The sequence below is a fragment of the Colletotrichum gloeosporioides genome, assembly GCF_011800055.1.
Source record: "Colletotrichum gloeosporioides strain Lc1 chromosome Unknown consensus_101, whole genome shotgun sequence".
NCBI lineage: Eukaryota > Fungi > Ascomycota > Sordariomycetes > Glomerellales > Glomerellaceae > Colletotrichum > Colletotrichum gloeosporioides.
In genome coordinates this window covers 266206-283338 of record NW_025544746.1, presented here as the reverse complement: position 1 = coordinate 283338, position 17133 = coordinate 266206, and the positions used below count along the sequence as shown (strand labels likewise).

General features: G+C 51.6%; 6 protein-coding genes and 1 pseudogene across 7 annotated transcripts; 3 read left to right on the top strand and 4 right to left on the bottom strand.

The window, feature by feature from the left end:
• Window positions 1–120: 120 nt before the first annotated feature.
• GCG54_00010540 (putative transporter) lies at window positions 121–1387 on the bottom strand (the record flags this gene model as incomplete). The annotated part of the gene is made up of 3 exons (XM_045410462.1): window positions 121–1090; window positions 1142–1183; window positions 1248–1387. 3 exons carry the CDS (start codon window positions 1385–1387, stop codon window positions 121–123), a joined length of 1152 nt encoding a protein of 383 aa, XP_045257353.1.
• A 34-nt stretch (window positions 1388–1421) lies between these two features.
• GCG54_00010539 lies at window positions 1422–1859 on the bottom strand (annotated as a pseudogene). Its single transcript has 2 exons — window positions 1693–1859; window positions 1422–1634 (listed from the first exon to the last, which is right to left on the bottom strand). Coding segments are annotated over exons 1-2 (380 nt in total).
• A 918-nt stretch (window positions 1860–2777) lies between these two features.
• Window positions 2778–3729, top strand: GCG54_00010538 (3-oxoacyl-[acyl-carrier-protein] reductase FabG; the record flags this gene model as incomplete). The annotated part of the gene is made up of 3 exons (XM_045410461.1): window positions 2778–2850; window positions 2907–3162; window positions 3216–3729. 3 exons carry the CDS (start codon window positions 2778–2780, stop codon window positions 3727–3729), a joined length of 843 nt encoding a protein of 280 aa, XP_045257352.1.
• A 3283-nt stretch (window positions 3730–7012) lies between these two features.
• Window positions 7013–7993, bottom strand: GCG54_00010537 (putative fructose-bisphosphate aldolase; the record flags this gene model as incomplete). Its single annotated transcript, XM_045410460.1, has 3 exons — window positions 7013–7286; window positions 7346–7855; window positions 7911–7993. The coding sequence occupies 3 exons, from the start codon at window positions 7991–7993 to the stop codon at window positions 7013–7015; spliced, it is 867 nt and encodes a 288-aa protein (XP_045257351.1).
• A 2780-nt stretch (window positions 7994–10773) lies between these two features.
• GCG54_00010536 (uncharacterized protein) lies at window positions 10774–11907 on the top strand (the record flags this gene model as incomplete). Its single annotated transcript, XM_045410459.1, has 2 exons — window positions 10774–11372; window positions 11421–11907. 2 exons carry the CDS (start codon window positions 10774–10776, stop codon window positions 11905–11907), a joined length of 1086 nt encoding a protein of 361 aa, XP_045257350.1.
• A 1560-nt stretch (window positions 11908–13467) lies between these two features.
• Window positions 13468–14194, top strand: GCG54_00010535 (Cutinase 1; the record flags this gene model as incomplete). Its single annotated transcript, XM_045410458.1, has 2 exons — window positions 13468–13656; window positions 13709–14194. 2 exons carry the CDS (start codon window positions 13468–13470, stop codon window positions 14192–14194), a joined length of 675 nt encoding a protein of 224 aa, XP_045257349.1.
• Window positions 14195–14568: 374 nt separating this feature from the next.
• Window positions 14569–17123, bottom strand: GCG54_00010534 (uncharacterized protein; the record flags this gene model as incomplete). Its single annotated transcript, XM_045410457.1, has 4 exons — window positions 14569–15271; window positions 15323–15416; window positions 16228–16747; window positions 16803–17123. 4 exons carry the CDS (start codon window positions 17121–17123, stop codon window positions 14569–14571), a joined length of 1638 nt encoding a protein of 545 aa, XP_045257348.1.
• Between the last annotated feature and the right edge of the window lie 10 nt (window positions 17124–17133).

The following is a 17133-nucleotide window of genomic DNA, read 5'->3' as shown; positions in this document are numbered from 1 at the left end:
TACATGAACACTCAATGAAGGTAGGTTTACGCCTAGCTAGCTGGAATTGCCGGGCCTGGTAGCAAGACGGTTGCTGGGGCTAGTGGGCCCTGATCGAAATGATGTCCACAAGTGCTTTCGTCACAAGGTGTACCTAAAAAGAGGTGACCTATCGCCCATCATTTGGAGCTCATCGTCCGAATACTTGGCCCTGATTTCCTCCTCAGTAAACTTGTCTCTTTTGCGGTTGATGTTCCAGAATAGGAACTCCAACACAAAGCAAGCGACGACACCGAGTCCAGCGAATGCAAATGACGAACCAAACCCCGTTGGGTATTTCGGGCTCTCGTCCTCGCGATAGATGAAACTGCCCACAATCCCACCGATACTCCCTAGACAGATCATATAGGCGATTCCCTGAGCGCGTTTCGTAGGTCCTGCTAGATTGTTGACGGTCCAAGCATTGCCGCCAGGGTTGATTGGGTAGAAGCCAATACTGGCAAGGAAGATGGCGAAGTAGCATGCTGGAATGTTCTCTTGAATGTTTTCGGCTTTGGAAAATAATATAGCAAACGATATCAAAACCAAGACTTGGGCAAAGACAATGAAAGGCATCCTCCACTTGAACCTGTCGGAAAGCGACGAGGAGATGTAGGCGGAGATGACTCCAACGATGTACGGAGGGATGGTCAGGAGTTGGGCGTTGCTACTAGTGTATCCCATGTTCTTGATAATCTGGGGCATCGTGAATTTCATCCCAAAGTTCGGTACCGTGTTAGACCAGTAAACGAGGGCCTGTAGGTAAAGTTGCCAGTCGAGCAAAACGGAGCGGAGGATTTCCCATTTGCGCGTCTTCTCAGCCTCTCTCACACGTATGCTATTACCTTGAACGGCATACTGACGCAGTTCAAGGTACTTTCTCTCGTCAGCGTCCAGCCACCTTGTTGAGAGGGCAGGTGTGTCGATAAGTAAGAAGAACGTCGCAACGCCAGCGACGACGGAAGCGATCCCTTCGATGATGAAAATCCACCTCCAGCCCGCGATACCAGCGAGTCCATCCATCCGCACGATGACGAATGCAAGAAGGCCGGAGAAAGCGCCGGCTAAAGCGCTAGCACTGTAGAATATTGCGATTCGCGTTTGGGTCTCATGTGGGAGGTACCATCTCGATATAGTGTAGACCGCTCCGGGAAAAAAGCCGGACCTGTTGATTGCCCACTGTCAGTATGTGCTATTCAAGATCGACTGCAAATGTAGGCTGATCTTACTCAAACACACCAAGAAGGACTCTGACTGCGATAAGACCTTCAAAGTTCTGTACGAGGCCGGTCAGGGTGATGATAGTGCCCCATCCTGTGACCAAAATGCCCATGTAGGTTGAGGGGCGCTTGAACTTCAAGAGGAGCATATTGCTAGGTACCTCTTTTGAAGTAAATGAAGTGTCAGCGGTAAATAAGCTGTGACGAGGGCTGACTAGTGGCCATACCAAACAAGATGTATGTTATGAAGAAAACACAAAGGGCGATATTGTACTGCTGTCCCGTGAGATTCAAGTCCTCGGGCAGGCCTTCGATCTTGGCGTTGCCGATGTTGGCTCGGTCAAGGAATGAAATCAGGTAGAGCAACCCCAGCAGTGGAACCAGGCGCCAGTCAAGCTATCAATAGGGGATCAACTCCTAATCCTGAAAGCACTTCAAGAGAATAGAAACTGACCTTTCGCATCACTCTCTTCTTCCGGTCTTCGGGGAAGTTGTCAAGGAATGCTTGATCTTCCGAGTGAGTTCGCTAGCTACCTCCTGGTGGACGAAATCGCTCCCTTTTTCAACGTTGGAAGCCGTATCGGAGATGGGCTCGACAGCCTCGGGTCGTCGTTCCGACATCTCGAAGACAAAGTTGTGTGAAACCAGCCCTTGACAACGTCAAAACGTGAATACGTCGCAGAGTGTTAGAACAGCTCAAGACGGCGATGAGGTAAGTTCGCTTCAACACATAGTGTGATGATGGAGATATTGGAAATGGGCCAACCGCATTTTTGTAGTTCTCATCCAGTCTCAATGAGCCCTTGTCATTGATTACCCCAGAGCAATCCCGGTAAGGCGGTGGAACAGCAAACCGGGGCGTCGAGCACCCCGTGGGGTTGATCCGAGAGCTAGTGGCCAGGGAGCAACATTCTCTGATGATTTCTGGCATCGCAGCCAATGTTTTTCGGACGGTTGTGCAAACTCCGATGACAGGTCGGGATTGGGACGCTGTCGGAAAAAGTCTCGGGCGTAATTCTAAGGTGGCTATCTTTTCCGACGACTAACATCGGAGATGTCGGAAAATCATGTTATGAGCGGAATCTCTTTTGAGGAGGTGAGTTCATCGCGGATCGACTCCAAGCGGACAAACGGGACAACTAAGCTATGTGTAACATTTTCATCAGCCGATTGTGGTGAACAACACATCCCAGACTGTTGCCGAGAGAGACGGTTGTCCACCGAATTGACCTCTGCCTGGATGGATCAACGGAATCAGCTGGGTCCACACTGTGACTATGCTATTGCTTAGCTAGAGGATTCCGAAGAAAAGTCTTCCACCTCATTGGGAAGCCATGGGACAATTGCTTTGGCGGAGGCTTTGTGACGAAGCTGTTCCGAGGTCGGGACGCTTGGGGCCCCCCTCGCTCATCATCGCCCGAAGAGCATATATGCGACATATTACTGCCGCCTACGTATAAAAGACTGTTCTAGTGATCGAAATCTTTCAACGCCCACTTCAGATCTCCCATTGCATTGCGTCCTCTAATTGCAGTCATTATGGCCCAAAACGGCACCCACGACGATGTTGTCATCGCCTCCTACCCAGATCTCGATGGCAAGGTTGTCTTCCGTAAGTTGACGTTTGTATAAAACAAACCAGAGACCACACTGACCTGGGATTAAAAGTAACCGGTATTGGTCAGTCAGGCGATCAGGAAATGTGGGGGAATGGAGCCGCCACGGCACGCCTCCTAGCCAAGCAAGGAGCCAAGATCTTTGGCTGCGATCTCTACCTGGAGCCTGCTCAACACACGCAGAAGCGTATTGCTGCCGAGGGCGGAGACGTGACCGTTGTGGCTGCGGATGTTACAAATGACGAGAGTGTCAAGTCGGCTGTGGACGCGTGCTTAGCCAAGTACGGCCGTATCGATATCCTGATTAAGTATGGCTACTGAGCCCTTCGCATGAGGAGGATAAGTGCTAACAAACCTTTAGCAATGTTGGCCGATCAGAGCCTGGTGGCCCCGCTGAGATGACAGAGAAGGTCTGGGATGCTCAGACCAACGTCAACCTGAAGTCTGTCTACCTCTGCTGTCACCATGTTCTTCCCCTGATGGAGAAACAAGGCTCAAGAGCTGTGGTAAATGTGGCGTCAATCGCCGGTCTGAGGTATATCGGCAAGCCCCAAGTTGCATATGCCGCCACCAAAGCCGCCGTCATTCAATTCACTAAGGCCACGGCGGTGATTTACGCATCCAAGAATATCAGGATGAACGTGGTCGTTCCCGGTCTCATGAACACACCCCTGGTTGGTATGCTAGCCGACAAATACGCCGGGGGCGATGTTGAGGGCTTTAAAGCGAAGAGAAATAAAGCTGTCCCGATGGGTAGGATGGGTGACTCTTTTGATGTCGCAATGACGGCTTTGTTCTTGGCCTCATCACAGTCCAGATACATCACGGGCCAGCAAATTGTCGTTGACGGCGGCATCACTTCGTCAACGGGTTAAGGATTGCTATAGACTGAGCGATAAGAAGCAAATAACAACACGAAGTAGTCGCCTTTCCGAGGCTAATCCAGAACCGGTCCCCTTCTCGTAGTATTTGGAGCGTTGTCGAAGCCTATATCCAGAATCAGATCGAAATCACTGACAGATCCAAAAGAAGTCAATTGGAAGCCTTGTTGCTCTCCAAAGACGCCTGCTTGTGGCTGTCCAAGTGGTAGACGGTTGGTATCCATGGTTCCCGACATTCCAAACATGGAGATATCGGTTGGTCTCATTTGCGAATTGGCTGTAGGCGCAGAAACCTGCTGCGTGTTGTCGTTGAGGACAATTTGATCTTCCGATAGTGTCTGTGACGTCAAAAAGTTCGAGATAGAAACTTGGTCTGAGTGGCTCCACGGGGAATTTCCACTTTGCATGACGACCTCGGCATTGCCGACTGGCGAAGTTGAGTTCATGTGCCTCACAATATGGACTCGCGAACAGGATTCCTGCAAACATCAGACAACCAATACAGCCTCAGATAGAAATATCCAAGACTCACTTCAAGTAGCATTTGATCGTTAATGTGAGCGCCGTAATCAAGCTCTCGGTGCACCTTCATAGCGTCTTCAATCGCCGCATGAACTTTATCCGTGTCATCGGAGTCTGGGTAAAGAATGCAATAGACGAGAAGAATTGATGTGGCGCAGAAGAGAAAGTGGGAGGTTGTCTGTGTATGTGTCAATACCACTCGGTAAGACCAAAAAGGCTTCTACTCACCCAGAAAGCGGCGTTGTATTTGCATTCATCTGCGCCTACACTGGTCGCAAGAGACACCATTGCAAGGGCATTGTCAACGCATGCTCTGATACGACCGGAGCAGGAGCTCGAGGACGGCGTACTCGGCGTCTGGCCGAGAAATTCTCGCAGCAGGTAGCCTCGGTATATCATCATCTTGTTAAAGAGAAACGCAGCCTGCGTGGTTCGTTGCTGCCTCCGTAACACCCACGAAACTTCGTAGAACTCTTGATCACCGCCCCTTTCCTTTTCTTGCCGGGGATGAAAGAAGTCAGGGGTATCTCGAAGCCAATCATCGATTTCTCGTTCCAGCTCGGTCACAATTTGCTCTTGGGAATCTGGCGTGTGGACTGCCCCGAGATAAAGTCTGGAAATGACGAGCCCAAGTATCTTGGTAAGTCTGCATGTAAGAGTTAGAAAAGCCATATTGCGTACTGGCTTCAGTATACTGGCCTAGCGTGAGCAACAACTCCTGTGAGTAACCGTTTCTCAGTCGTTGAAAGATAGCATTCGATGGTGGGATTTAGAGCGTGCGGATATGACATATTAACATCCGAATCATGTATCGCCATCGGTCTGCCGAGAATGGCAGCGAGGTACCTGTAGCGAGGGAATTCTATGTTTAGCTACTTCTCCAATTTTCAGGGAGGGGGAGATAACACTCACCGATCAATCATAAACATAGCCCAAAAAAGGCATCGCCTGAAGTGACCTTCGATGGGATCACACAGCTTCTGTTCGCGGTGGATATCTACCATTTGACTTAGTCTGACGGCGCAGCCTAGTGACATCCAAGCGCTGTTGAATCGACCAGATCCCACTTCGAACTGACACTGAAAACTGATTAGCCAAGTCTGTGATAAGGGTGGAAACGCACGAACCTTCAGCATGACGGCTTGAATGTGTCTTACGGAAGGAGGGAATTGACCTTGAGTCTTTGCGAGTCTTGTTTCCGCAGCCTGTAGAAACTTGTATCTAGCTAAAATTTAGTGAATGCTGTACTAGTGGCTTTCAAGGTTAATCAACGCACGACTTCTGTCTCCAAGGTGGCAATGGTTCGTTCTTCCAGGATGACATACACAAGCATCTTACTTTCGATTAGTGTCTATACTGCTGCACGTCTTGAGGAAGAAACTCTACCCAATGGCCATGACCAAAAACAACACTGCCATTCGGTCGTGGTCTCTTGTGATTGATTGATCGTCGGCATAAAACTTTTCGAATGTGTCTGCAACTTCACGACGAGAGACATATCGATATGTTACGGAGGCATGATCGAAGAAACAATCGACGTATCCCTGAGTGATGGTCCTGGGCGGAAAGGAGAAGATTGAGGGATCGTTTGAATCCAAGAGATCTTGTTCTCTGCTGAATAGACTTCGGGGGAGACCTTGGCCGACTTTGGCAAGATGGTCCGAGACGCGGCGAAGAAAGCCATGAGCACTGGCATCCCCTTCCGAGGTCAACCGGGCGGGGGTTGGTGGAATCGACCGTCTATTCTCAGTGAGTGGATCTTGGGTTTCGTTCTCGGTCCTTTGAGAAGCACTGCTGGCATTCGATGACTTGGCAGCGGTTCTGGAGGATGTTCTTGCTTTACCGGCTGTGATGCGGCCTCGGCGTTGCTATTTGCCTTGTCAGTGTCTGTAGGACCGGTCATCTCCGTTTCGCCCTGATTACCGGATTCAGCCTCTGAACACGATTATATGACGAGACGTAAGTACATTCTGGTGTGAACAGCGCAGCAATTAGCTTTGAAGCAGAGTGGAGGACTCGTGTTCGAGCTGCACCTATTTCAGAACTCAGGCAACGGCGGCAAGGCTCGCGACCATCGCACTTAGACTTCCTTTTCTTGCAGGCACTTTGAAGGCGGTTAGAAACAGGAAGAATAGGCGGAGCAGACTGGGAAAACGGGAAACCAACTCGCAAGCCCTGCAGCATTGTTAACATCTTGCCGGAAAGAAGAGCTGTGCGCGCAAGCCACTGACCGAGTGACGTATTTCTGTTTGGTGGTTGAGGTTGAGACTGGAGTTGATTGATGTTCATCCTCCATTGTGCTTGTCTACTGCATAGAAGATGCAGAACTGTCTCTTACTTCAATCAGTTCACGATGCGTTTTTCATCGGTGACAGTGAAGGGGCAAGATCAACGATCGAAGATGAGGAGAGACGCCTCCCCGCATTTGCAGCGCGGCGGCCGGGAATTTAATCGCTGAGCTTGCCCCACTGCATGGGTTACTGCTTCAGCCGGGGCGTGTTTACGACCGCCGCAGGCCCGAGACGCTGTAAGATGAAATAGTGGTTCGATACACTGAACGGTCCAATTTCTGCGTGTTTAGCCAAGATGAAATATTGCACATCTTGCTTAAACCCGACGTAAAATGAGAAGATAGTCTTTACATTCTACCAGTTTCCTTCTGTATGGCAAAGTGTGCACGCCTCGATTGTCAAGCCCACTGTGTTGAACCTGGAACGCGCCAAAAGCGCTGTCGCTCCAGCGAAGCAGTGTAATTCTACGCCCTACCAGACGACCCGAGCACCTCGACCATCAAGCGTTCGACGCCTTTTGAATACTCCTCAACTCCCTGGACTTGCAGTGTTGTAAGTTCCACTTTGGAACAGTTTTCCTCCAAGTACTTGTGATAACCATTGCGCACGTTGCGGTTCTGGTTCACCTTGACCATTCCCTTAGCCATGCCCACCTTGACCATTTCGTCTGACAGCGGGTGCGTGCCGTGCAAAACCAGCGGCGTCGCCTCCCCAAGAGCTTCATAAATCTTTTCTAACCTACGCCACGACTGTTAGCCAGAAACCAGCGGGCACTGGAGCATTGGTTGTGAGCTTACCTATCAAGCTGCCAATGTTTCTCTGCGCCTCCAGGGGGATACGGTCCGTGGACGTTGCCAAAGCTCGGCGCAAGAAAATGAACCCCCGTCTGCTTTACAAATTCAGCGGCGCGGTCCGGATCCGTCCATACGCTCTCGAGGTCAACGGTCGGGAGCCCGTCTTCTCCGCCCTCCATCCTTCCCAGCTCTGCCTCAACGGTCATGTTCTTTTTGCGAGCTCTATCCACGACAGACTTGACGTATCGAATGTTTTCCTCCTCTTCGAACATAGAACCGTCGACCATTATTGAGTCAAAGGCACATTCCAATGCCATGTCGGCGTCGCTCGGCTTGAGGCAGTGATCGAGGTGGACCGCAATTGGCACCGATGCAGCATGTGCTGCTTCAGCGGCAAATTTGATGAAGGCAGGCCCTTGGAAATGCATCGACCAGGGGAAAAACTGGATTAGAGCTGGAGAGCGACATCTTTCAGCAGCCTTGATTACGGCGAGAACACCTTCAGTGTTGTACCTGGCAAGAAATTAATTGTTCATTGAAGGCCACTTGAGTGGTGTTGAATACATACACACAGAAGCCCCCGACGCCATAACCTTCTGTTTTGGCGTTATGAATGATTTGCCAAGTTCTGTTGCCTTCTGGGTATGCCATTGTAGAGGTACGTTCGAATTCGAGTTTTCTTGTAAGATACTTCTTGCTCCCCCGGGCTCTTGGCAGATTTTCACGCCTCCTCAATTAGCATGATTTCAAATCTTCAGCAACACTCGATATTATACGCAACTGTTCCTTCGCGGTCGTGGAGCTATGGCGTCGGAGATCCCATGTTGTTGTCACGAGGGAAATTTCCGATGTTCTCACATTGACTCACTAATTCCGACGGCGACTTTGAGTGGTCACAAAGATTCCGACGGAAATCCCGGCACCCGCACAAAGTACCTGGTGTCGGAATTCGCAATTGGAAGAACAGGTAGTATATAGCAATATCCTGTGTGATGGAGCTCGGAAAAAGAAGAAGGATCGAAAACATTGCTGCCGTTCGAGAGTTAAAACAAGATGTTTGAATTAAACACCGTACGTGTTAGCTGGATCGGTGGATGAGCAGCACCAAAAGAGGCATCTCTCCCAGATTTAGGTTCACTAGCGATAACCAAAGGTGGTTTGTAAGATCGTGGCTCGATACAATGGTACTCAATGTTAAGCTGGACTTTTCATTGATATTCTTATTGACGCCAAATAAGAAGAGCGAACTCATAACTTCTTCCTGTACGTGTTGAGGCTCCACCCAGCTTTCACTATGCGAGATTACTTGATCGCCGAGTCGGCCCAAATGGCGATGTGAGTACCTTGAATTCTGGCGAAGGATTTCGGATTGGATATGAGAAGCTTCATGGTGATTCCGCACAATAGTCCATTTGCCCCTTGCTGGCAAATAGTAGCATGTCAGGCATTGACTTTTGCCCGCTGCTGATTTCCGACGCGAACAAGGAACTCATCGGGGACCCTTATTCCGCATGCCAATCGTGCCAAACTTCCTTATCCGATGCCAGTCGTTCCCCAAGACCGAGACGATCAAAGCCATCTCCTACAACTGGTAGTTCCTCCATATCGAGAAGCTCGGCTGGATGCGAGTCAAATACCTTCCTGACCTTGTACGTCGGCTGTGGGCTCGTAATGAGCATTCTGGAGAGGCACATCTACACCCAAGTATGAGCCACAATGGTTCTCCTCTGCCTCACCGGCCTGCTCAGCCGCAGTCAATGCAGTATGGGTATAGCAGTGAACTTCAAGCGGACACAATGCGGAGCACAACACCAAGAGCACAGTCAGATCCCTCATCCAGGCTACACGTACAGAGATGAAGCCCAGGGCGGCCCGAGTAGAGTCCCTTAACAAGGAGGCAACATGCCCCAGACGTGATTTTGCCACAAGGGGCAACGTCACGACCAATACTGTATGTGTTGTCAGGTGTTGTTTGACTTTGCGTGTCAGTCTCCGGTTGAGAAGATTCCTTGCTATTTGCGGTGTCGCGGACTTCTTTGGTTTTGACGAATTGATGAACCTTTTCCTACCTCGTTGGATTGTCATAGAACCAAATTGAACCACTCTCATTAACCGCACTGAGGCTTTCTAATCATGCAGTCCCTGCAATAGCTAGTACAAGCGGTTGAGACTTTAGCCGCCACACCTGGAGTCGAGAGTAAGATATCAAGACTATGGGCCACAGTCTAGAACTCACACTCACTCAGAGGATCAATTTCACCGCATGAAGTCTTACCCACGCACCTTCTAGGGGCCCTTGTGGCAGATGAACGTTCCTGCGGTTGAAAAACACCAGCACGAATACACAACATCCAGGTCGAATTAGAATACAAGCGGTCTAATCAACTTCAAGCGAGCATCCGAGCTCTCGGCCGGCGTTTCAATAGGGGCCGCTCCGTGACAGGGAACTCTGCTGAACCGCAAAAGCGCCCTCGACGCACAATAAGGAGCACCTTAATATCGACAAGACTGCCCGATTTGCCTTCACTCCACGCCAATCTGGTAGATTGAATTAGTACCACTAGGGATTTCTTGTTTTATTTTCCCTGCTTAGTTTCGATGGCTCCTAAATCTTGGAGGACTAGACATCTAGGTTCCTAGCGAAGCCATAGAACGCAGGGCTTGGCTTCTCCTGTTCATCCCGTTAACCCTTGCTCTTGGCTTAGCATCAGCACGTGCCATGGCATCGGATCATAAATCCGTCATTCAAATAACCTTAAGCTAATCAGGAAACACGGTCATTGGCCTTTAACAATATCACAGCCCTGTAAATGGATACGCTTGACGAGTACAGTCAAATGAGGCGGTGTTAGAAACTTGTAAACTCTGTATCCAGAGGCGAAATATTACCCCATTAGGAAAGCCCGGTAGACAGAATAACACAAGTGCACTACTGCCGCGAGTCAAGATACGCGCGCGCGCGACTACATTTGTAACGAGATAAGGGGATAGATCTATGCGCAAGATGACTAAGGCCAGTCTTTTATAGATAGTCTGTCGGATCCCGACCTGGTCTTCGGCGGTAAGGCAAAGACCGGTATGAACGTCAGCCATCATGTTGATTGGCGCTAACTCTCTCTGGAAGGAAACTGGTCTCGAGAGCATCAATATGGACAATCACCCTGGCCTTTTGATCCTGTCGCGAAAACGAGCATCGCTAAAGTCTTGGTGAAGGAAATGACTTGGACTCGGGGCAGTGTAAACACGTTGAATATTACGCGGCTGCCAAGCATCATGATATTTTGTTCTCCCGAGCCTTATTGGATCGCCGAGGGGCTACCCAAATCATGTCTTTCGAGAGACATAAATGCGGTTGAATCCAAAGATGAGACGAATCTTTCATCCACAGTCACTCGTTCAGACAAGCTCAATCATGCTTTTGCTGTTCTAAGATGCGTTTTGCTCACACCATCATCGTCGCCTTGCTGGCCCAGAATGTCGTCTCTTATGACACTTCTCTTGGCTTCAACACACCCCAAGTAAACGAGAACCGCAGTATCGACGAGATTTACCAAGCAGCCCTCGCAGAAGGCGGTGTAGTCACCTGCTGGCACGGCGGTGATGAAGTGAATCAACAAGACGGCCTCAAGCGTGCCTTCGAGACGCGCTTTCCGGGTATGACACTCAACGTCACGGTCAACCGGTCCAAATACCACAGCGTCAGTATCGACAAGCAGCTCGCTTCAGGCCAACCTCTCGAAGTCGATACAATCATCCTCCAAGCACTTCAAGATTATCCCCGCTGGGATGCTCAGGGAGCCCTTCTGCACTACGCGCCGAGCAACTACATGAAAGTCCTGGCACCTTTCAGACACATCCGCGCGGCATACTACGGCTTTGCCATAAACGCGTGGTCAACCGTCTGGAACACGCAGAAGCTAGCGAACCCGCCACGCGAGTGGCCTGACTTTCTGAAGCCGGAGTATAAGGACAAGATCGTCTTGACGCACCCGAGCGATGACGATGCGATCGCATACATTTTCGACCTCGTGTATGATGCTTGACTCACCCAAAGAGAAACATTGCTAACCTTTTTCAGGATGAATCAGTACGGCCCCGAATGGTTCGATGGCCTCTTGGCTAATAATCCCCGCTGGGTTCGCGGCACTGGCTCGCCTCTGGCTGTCCTCCGTCAGCCTAACAGCACGCAGTCCGTGACGTTCACCGCTAGTATCGGCCTCCGGGCCTCGGGAAGCCTCAATGCATCGTTTCCTGCCGAGGGACTCTTCGTCAGCTGGCCCAGGTCTGTTGCCATTTTCAAGGACGCACCCCACCCAGAGGCTTCCAAGCTCTTTGCCAACTTCCTTTTGAGTGACGATTTCCAGCGCAACTCGTCGCAATGGAGCGCTCGCAAGGATATCACTGCCCCTGGAGGCTACCCGGGTATTTTGGATATGGATACGACCAACTCTGCTGAGTATCTTCGCTTCATGTCGGATCGTGGTAGAGTGGAGGCTCTTCGGATGATGTTCGAGGATAGAATCGGTATGCCGCAAGGCCCCAGCCCTCTGGTCGATGACCTTTGAGTCAAATGTCTCTAGTGGATCATGGGGTCTCAGTACGAAATACGGCAAAGATCTCTGGCCCAGTCAATAGTTCGGCCTTGACTTGGCAACGTCGTTGACTATCCTTCCGTGATCGTCTCTTTCACTAGTACAACCATTATCAATTGTCTCCACACTGTTCTAGCCCCCCGGTGAAAACGTGCTTGTCGCATGATGTTGGGGTACAGATATTTTACGCGTACGCATGCGAGCCCGTTGGTGAGACTCTCAGCCAAGGAAAAGAAATTCGCAACTTTTACACAATGAGGACTAGCTCATCGCATGCAACTCTCATGCCCCCCAGACAACCCACACTTCAAAGTGGTAAGTACCGGCCGCCGGCGTAGCACACACGCTCCACGCCTACCTGTACATGCAGCTCAACGGTCGGGCCCAGCTTGGCTGACCTTCTTAATTCACAACTCCAACCAGTAGAATGCAACGCATGAGCTCTTGGGAACTTGATCAAGCCCGAAACCTCTGCGAGCCGTTCCGAAAACGACTTAGTCAGACGCCCGAGCCGAGGCATCCAACGTCGCCGAGTTGCGGGGTTCTGCGGGGCCGCATATCTCTACCGGCCGACTTGCAGGGCCAAGGGTTTCCCGTTGCGCTGGGTTTTGTTGGTTTCTGGGCGACTGGTAAATGGAGTACCATCCATCATGCCTGGTCCTTTCCTCAACCAGAAGAAATTGAAGGACTTCCACGATTTCCGTTGGCTCAAACCACAAGAGCTATCCTCACCCAACAGGAATTACCCGCCGGAAACAGCCATAAGCCGCAGCAGGCCCCTCATTCCAGACCTCGAGCTATCTTTCCTGATGCTAGGTCTTGTCCCGAGGCTCGCCCCCTTTTTCTGTCTGGCTTGCTATTGCTACAACTAGAGGGATTGCGGAGCGTCTTCCGACCATACCCAATTTGATGGAAACTTGCGAAATGGCGACCCTCACGTGGCATCGTGGGCCTTGGAACGCCCAGCTCACCGACTCTGGAATTTTGGTGATGGGGATTGCTTCAAGATGCGACTGGCGGAGGAATAACGGAGTCCATGACTCTGATTGAGGGAACCTTGTTGACGAGCGATTTTGAGGATCAGGGTCAGCTAGGTTAGTCGCTGCTTTCAGGCATAGATCGAAACTCGTGAAGGATCAAAGTCGTCGGGGTTCTCGATGGGATGAACTGGCATGTCACTTTGACATCTGTTCCTCATTGTGAACTCATTGAGCTTGCATGAGTTGTCTTGCGAGATATCGTACTTCTCATCTGTTGATCAACTGCAAGAGATCTTGTACTTGGTACATCTCACGGATCGACCTCCGCCTGTCATGAAGTGTTAACTGTAAGGTCGAAACGATGACAATCGTGGAAACCAAACAACATAAATAGGGCCTCACGATCCTCTCAAACACGGCTTTCTTTTGGATCATCAGACTCAAGCCCTCGCTCAGACTGACAGCTCCTCCTTCTCCTTCGCTCCAAGCCGACGCAGCACATTCTCTCAGAGACACCTCTCTTCATACGACGCCCCGTCCCCAAACATCCAAAATGAAGTTCCTCAGCGTCTTGTCCCTGGCCATCACCCTCGCCGCCGCGGCTCCTGTCGAAGTTGAGACCGGCGTCGCCCTCGAGACCCGTCAGTCGTCCACCCGCAACGAGCTCGAGACCGGCAGCAGCTCCGCCTGCCCCAAGGTCATCTACATCTTTGCCCGTGCCTCGACTGAGCCCGGTAACATGGTAAGGCTTCCTTCATCCTATCTTCAAAGGCCTATACTCACATCTCGAAAAGGGAATCAGCGCAGGCCCCATCGTCGCCGACGCCCTGGAGAGAATCTACGGCGCCAACGACGTCTGGGTCCAGGGCGTGGGCGGCCCCTACCTCGCCGACCTGGCCTCCAACTTCCTGCCCGACGGCACCTCGTCGGCGGCCATCAACGAGGCCAGACGCCTCTTCACCCTCGCCAACACAAAGTGCCCCAACGCGGCCATCGTCTCGGGCGGCTACAGCCAGGGCACCGCCGTGATGGCGGGCTCCATCTCAAGCCTGAGCACCACGATCAAGAACCAGATCAAGGGCGTCGTGCTCTTCGGGTACACCAAGAACCTGCAGAACCTGGGCCGTATCCCCAACTTCGAGTCGTCCAAGACCGAGGTCTACTGCGACATTGCGGACGCGGTCTGCTACGGCACCTTGTTCATCCTGCCGGCGCACTTTTTGTACCAGACTGATGCGGCTGTTGCGGCCCCGCGCTTCCTCCAGGCCCGCATTGGTTAAGAGGGTTGAAGGAGAACCGAAATAGGGGCTAGAGTCGAATAAGCATGGCGGGATCGAGGGGAAGGTGTGGTTGCGGCTGTTGATCGGTCAGGGGGAGGAGTTGGCTGAGCTTGGTGCTCTACATTCTATTCCGTCACTCACTTCGTCATTCGCTTTTTGTCACTCGCTAAGTACATGATGCTTCTGGATAGCTGCTACGAACGGAATGAAATGCAACTTGTTTTGTATTGCTAAGGGGTATCATTGATTATCATCTCCTAAGTGGTATCATGCCAGTCTCTTGTCAAAGTCTGGTAGCAGCTCCTGATCCAATCTTCGTCTCCTTCCATCATCTGCTTTTTCGAGACTCTTCCCAGCTTCCTTCACATAATTGCCTATGCCCTTGCCTTCGCCTTTTTGCGGAGATGCGCAGCATGCGTTTGCATGTGAAACTTGACATCAGGGGGGTGCAGTGGGTTGTATACCATCCGGCATATCTTGCACTCCTCGAATGTGGGTTTTGACGAGATATTGATGGTTGTCTGTATCGTCGCAACCGGCTTCGACCTTGCCTTTGGTTTGGCTGTCGCTTCTTCCGACTTCGCCTTGGGACTCTCCTTCTGTGCGTTTAACTTGCTTTCCTTCGCCTCTTGCAGCTGCTTTCCTTCTCGTCGACCTGACCGCGTGACCCGTATCGCCGTCTCTTCGTCCTTGTCCTTGTCTAGCTTGTCGGCCTCGGCATCATCGCCATCTGAAGAAGGCAGACTGTGTCGCAGGCGCAGTCTCCTTGGCTCTCGTATCCTTCTAACAATCGGTGGTGATGAAGGGGGCGTGTCGATTAGCTTCTCCGAGTCGGACAGAGGATCTGAGGGATCTGAGGGTTCCGTTGCTGAGCTAGAGCGGCAGGGCTTGAAGTAGCTGAGGATGGAGCTCTTGGGGATGTTGCTCGTGTGTGCCGGGGGCGGGGGTGGGATGCGAGGGAGCTCTGGTTGTTTCGCGAGGACATCTTCAATCACGATCTTTTGTTTCTTGGCCGGCTTCGAGGTTGGTTCGTCTTCGGTTGCTCGCGACCGCTTGCTGTATGTTCGCAAGGCGCGTCTGAACGGCATTAGTTAGCGGTGCGCGACAGAGTGCTGGAAGACTTCGTACCGTTTCTCGGTTGTTGGACGAGAACTATCGCGTGAAATTGAGGAGACTTCAGTCTCCTCAGGCTGTTCCATTGTTCGGATGAAAACCTCGAGGGCTGTTTTGTCGTCGGGTGGAAGTTGAGATTTGGTAGAACGCGACGCGACGCGCGTGGGCTGTGTTATTGTAGACGAGACACGCCCGTAGAGGTTCTTGAAAGATTAGAAGAGCATGCCGATATGTCGAGGGTATGAGTGCGATCAAAAGAAATGACAATACGCCTACACAGAAGCAATAAATAGAGACGGACGGGTATCAAGGTCGAATGTGTGGTGGTGTCTTGCCTTTGCCTCGCAGGGCGATGGCAGATCGATCGAGAGCTTTCGGGGCCCCACCGAAGCGCGTCGCGGCAGGAATGACGTGCATCGACCGCGTCGAGTCGCGTTTTCCACCCACCAAGGTCACGTGTGGCGCCTGCATTCGCGCCCAAACGCTTGCGATATTGGAAAATGACATGGATTAGGTTTAATGGGCAAATGTCAAAGTGCAGGGGGTGCTAATCGGCGAGATCTTGTGCTCTCCGGCCCCGCTTGCCGGGTCACAACCGGACACGAGAAGCGGCGGCGCCGAGTTTGTTGGTTCAGATGGTGACACGACGTGAACTTCGCCTACTCTTCTCGGAATTACATTCAGCAGTCGGGGCAAGTAATCAACATCATTGCCTGGAACGCATAGACTGGTTATTGCCATCTGGATGGTTGATATTGATCCCACGGCCAAGCAGCAGGCTGCTGCTCAGTAAGAAGCTTGCGGCACATTTGGATGACCTCCACATGCACATATATGCGCATTTTCCCGTTGCCATTGAACTCTTGATAATTCGATATTAATAAACGGCTATGTCGAGCCCTTCAGTCGTCGCCGTATACCCTCGTCCGTATCTTGCGTCTTCGTGTCGAGCAACACAGTGTCCCCGTCGCCCGTCTTTTCGTCTTGGCCCACGACCCATGTTTGCATCACCTCCCTGATTTCTTTTGGCTCCTTCCGACTCGCCTTGGCCTCTGTCATTCTCCAGACGTAGCCAGAGTACACGGCGACCTCAGCGATCAACACCACGATGCATCCACCCATAGTCAAGAATATGCGAGATGTGAGGCTCCACCAGCGAGCCGCGATCCAGATTGTCGCACCCACGCCGACGACGCTCAAAAGGAAGTTGAGAATGACCATGACCTGCTTTTGAACATCGCCGAATGTAACTTCGTCGTCGCCGTTGTCGGATTCGCGCATCGGCCGGTTGACCTCGGCGAAGACGTGTGCCCTGGAAGAGGCGTTCGGAAATTGTTGCGAGAAGGCTTCCATTCGGGAGGGCTGCTTCAACATGCGCTGGTAGGTTCGCTCTTCCTCTTCGCGTCGTAGGCGGGCCATGAGGGCCTTGTACTCGTCGGACTGCGGTAAAGTTATTAGTTGAAGAAGGCGAACCGACACGATCGGGGTCCCTTACCGGTTCAGGTTTTGGTGGTGGCGGCGGGATGTACACCTTTGATCCTCGCAGCAAGCTTTCCAGGGTGAAGCCATCGACCCCTTCTTGCTTGAGGTTCCTCCATAGATCCAGTATCTGACTGTGGGTGATGGGGTTTCCGACAGCAGGCTCCTCAAGACTCGGCTCTTCTGGTGTTGAAGGATTGCCCGCTGTTCCTGATGCAGGTGTTGGCTCTGGCGTTTGATCTGCATCGTCTATCTTTGCTTCGTGGGTTTTCGCATCGTCCATCTCCGGCCTGGCCTCAGCCAGCTTCTGTAGACCCTCCACGATGGAAGGCGACATCGTGAGCCGT